At 60.3% G+C, this 3,172-nt stretch overlaps 1 protein-coding gene across 1 annotated transcript in view; it reads left to right on the plus strand.

Annotated features, from left to right (window-relative positions):
• The first annotated feature begins 139 nt into the window (after positions 1 to 139).
• The window catches only part of MYO15B (myosin XVB), a 15,323-nt gene continuing 12,290 nt past the window's right edge, over positions 140 to 3,172 (plus strand). Inside the window, exons 1-7 of the mRNA XM_021709267.1 lie at positions 140 to 244; positions 905 to 961; positions 1,255 to 1,312; positions 1,532 to 1,662; positions 2,626 to 2,721; positions 2,821 to 3,056; positions 3,136 to 3,172. Of these exons, the coding sequence (XP_021564942.1) occupies positions 140 to 244; positions 905 to 961; positions 1,255 to 1,312; positions 1,532 to 1,662; positions 2,626 to 2,721; positions 2,821 to 3,056; positions 3,136 to 3,172 (720 nt within the window). The remainder of the gene's footprint in view (positions 245 to 904; positions 962 to 1,254; positions 1,313 to 1,531; positions 1,663 to 2,625; positions 2,722 to 2,820; positions 3,057 to 3,135) is intronic.

Here is a 3,172-nt window from a genome sequence, read left to right on the forward strand (position 1 = left end):
CGGCCTCCCAAAGTGCCGGGATGACAGGCTGAGCCACCGAGCCCAGCCTGGAGTCTGTTTCTACTCTAGTGTCTGGGCTTAGAGGATTTAGGTGTCAGGCAGGAAGCATGAGTTTGAACTTGTCGTTCCATTCCCTTCCATGGCCTCCAGGAAGCGATACCTCCGGCGGCGGGCAGCTCTGGGACAGCTGAACACCATCCTCCTGGTGGCCCGGCCCCTGCTCTGGAGGCGGCAGAGACTGCAGGTGCTTGGGTGGGGCCACGGCAGTGGGGCAGCTCAGGATTGGAGCTAGCCAGGCTTGGCGGCCAACTTGGTTAAATCCCGACAGCGGCTACACTGTCTGCCCAGCCTCTCAGGGACTGCGGCCTTAGTGACTACTGCTGCTTGAGCTCAACCCATTTCCTTCTGTCTGGGCAGGGTGGGCTGAGGGCCCTGCAAGGACCCTCCATCCCTGCCACTCCCCCCAGCGCCTGGCTCTTCCCTTCCTTCCTGGGGTTCCTTCCTGGCCCCCAGTGCTCCCCTCTCTCACCCGATAACTCCAATTTGAGGGCCATAAAGCAGCTCAAAGGTCAGTGCCCACATACCGCCCCCCTCTCTGGGCCCTCCCGACTAGACTTTGGCCCCTGGGACCATTTCTTCTTCCTGCCCTCTTCCCGGTTCCCTGGCAGACGGGCAGGAACACCCATAAGTGCTGAGGCAGGTAGGGCTCTGGAGGGCCGGGGAGCAGGCAGGGACCGATGGCACCGCCAGGCAACTGGCTCCTCTGCATCTGTTCTCACTTCTTTGCTGGTGCCGGGGCCTCCCAGGAGCAGGAGAGAACAGCTGAACTGTGGAACTGGGGGTGGGGGGTATAGCTAGGTGACTACCCGTGGAGGCATCGGCTCTTCCTGCATCCCCCCAACAGCTCGGGCTTTGGCGTGGCTGGCACAGTGGTGGGACCTCGGAGAAAGTGCCAAGCATGGTAGGCGGCCTGGAGCTGGCGGGTTTTTATATGGGGGGATGAACCCGCTGAAACCTGAGCAGCCTAGGGGGTGGGGTACCACCATGGAACCTGACCCATAGAAGAGGGCTGGGCTGCCCTTGGCTCTCTGGTGCTCTTGGGTTTCCTCTGAGGGCCCTGGGGGCTCTGTTGGTTGAGTGCCCAGGATCTGAGTCCTTGATCGGGCAGAGATGTTTATAATCTTGGGGGTGAGGAGGGACACCAGGCCCTATGCCCTCTCCGTGGTTCCTGAGTAAATTGTTCCTCTCTGCCAGGAGCTGGGGCGCTTGGAGATCCCAGCCGAGCTGGCCGTCATGCTGAAGACGGCGGAAGGTGAGTCTCACTAGGCCCTTCTGCTGGGACCTGCTTCCCCAGTCCCTTTACTGTGTGATGGGTCTGTCCCGTGTCCCTCTCTCCGATGCTCCAGACTCCCCCTAAGCTCACCGCTTGGCGGCCTGTAGATGGGCTGGTGGCTGATGGAGAGGGCAGAGGTAGTCCAGAGCCAGGACCACACTTGGTGCCTGTAGGCTGCCTCCCGTTGCTTGTCCCCAGGCCAACAGGACGCCCTGGCCGGGAGCATCACTGAGTCCATGCCCCCTGAAGTTCCTGCCCGGCCCAGCCTGGCCCTCCCGACAGACGTCGACCGGTTCCCCTTCTCCAGCTTCGTCTCCATTGGCTTTCAGGTGGGCCCTCCTCCTCCCCAGCTAAGATCTTCGCTGGCCCCAGTCGTCCCTGCCGGGCAGACCCTGCACCCTTTCCCGCTTCTTCCACTCTCCCTCCTCCCTCTCGAGTCATCGGGGCTGAGGATGTGGCTGAACTGCTCTGAAAATATCTGCTGAACCTAAACGTCTCATCATAGTGTTATTCAGACCCATGGTGTCACACCTTTATTACACCTGCCAGAGTATCCTGCCAATGACATCATGTCCTTAAAGAGTGTTTAATGACAAGGGCAACTGCCCAGCCCACGGTGTCAAACAAAAGTAGGATTCAAAACTGCACATAGAGTGTGAGCTCTGTTTTGTTTAAAACCAGCAAGTAGGAGGAGTGTGCTGGGGTATGTGTATCTATGCATAAACAGGAACAGGAGGTCGGACTTGGTGGCTCAGCCTGTCATCCCAGCCCTTGGGGAGGCCGAGGCGAGTGGATGGCCTGAGCCCATGGGTTTGAGACCAGCCTGGGCAATTTGACGAGACCTCGTCTCTACAATAGATAAAAAATTCCTCCTTGGAAGGCTTCCTCCTTGGAAGGCTGAGGTGGAAGGATCTCCTTAGCCCAGCAGGTCGATGCTGGAGTGGCCGTGAGTGTGTCACGGCACTCCAGCCTGGGCGACAGAGTGAGACTCCAGCTCAAAAAACAAAAAGAAACCCAGTAACTGGAGGAAGGCTAGAGAGTCCACTGAGGCCGTTTCTAGCAGTGGGATGCTGACGGCGGTTTTTATAATCTTCTTTGCCCTTCCCATCTTTTCTGAGTTTATGGGTGTCAGTTTTCTAATCCAAGAACATTAAGATTTCTGCGCTGCATTTCCGGACAGCCCCTGCATCACTCTCCCAGGGTGCCTGCTCCTTGGGCTCCCTGTGCCGGCCTCCAGCCGGCCAGCACAGACAGGCCCTGCCCAGGCACCGTGTGACCCTCCTTCCCTGCAGGAACCATCCCTGCCCAGGCCAGGGCAGCCACTGACGAAGCCTTTGACCCAGCTGGATGGTGAGAACCCTCAGCGTGCCTTGGACATCAATAGGGTGGTGAGTGGCACCTCAGGAAGAGGATAGGGTGGGCTCTCGCAGGGACAGAGCAGGCGCCTGGGAACCCTGCGCACCCTGCCCTCACCTCGCTGTCGGCAGATGCTGCGACTCCTGGGGGACGGATCCCTGCAGTCCTGGCAGAGGCAGACCATGGGCACGTACCTGGTGCGGCAGGGGCAGCACCGGCCAAAGCTGCGGGATGAGCTCTTCAGCCAGCTGGTGGCCCAGCTCTGGCAAAACCCAGACGAACAGCAGAGCCAGCGAGGCTGGGCCCTCATGGCCGTCCTGCTCAGTGCGTTTCCCCCCATGCCTGCCCTGCAGAAGCCGCTGCTCAAGTAAGGGGTCCGGCGGGCGGGGACCCGTGGGTGGGCTGGGTGGACCACCCCCTCCACAGCAGCCTGTGTTGTCCTGCAGATTCGTGTCGGACCAGGCCCCCAAGGGCATGGCGGCG

The sequence above is a fragment of the Carlito syrichta genome, unplaced genomic scaffold (genome assembly GCF_000164805.1).
Source record: "Carlito syrichta isolate Samal-C Ts95f unplaced genomic scaffold, Tarsius_syrichta-2.0.1 Scaffold170021, whole genome shotgun sequence".
NCBI classification, from domain to species: Eukaryota; Metazoa; Chordata; class Mammalia; order Primates; family Tarsiidae; genus Carlito; species Carlito syrichta.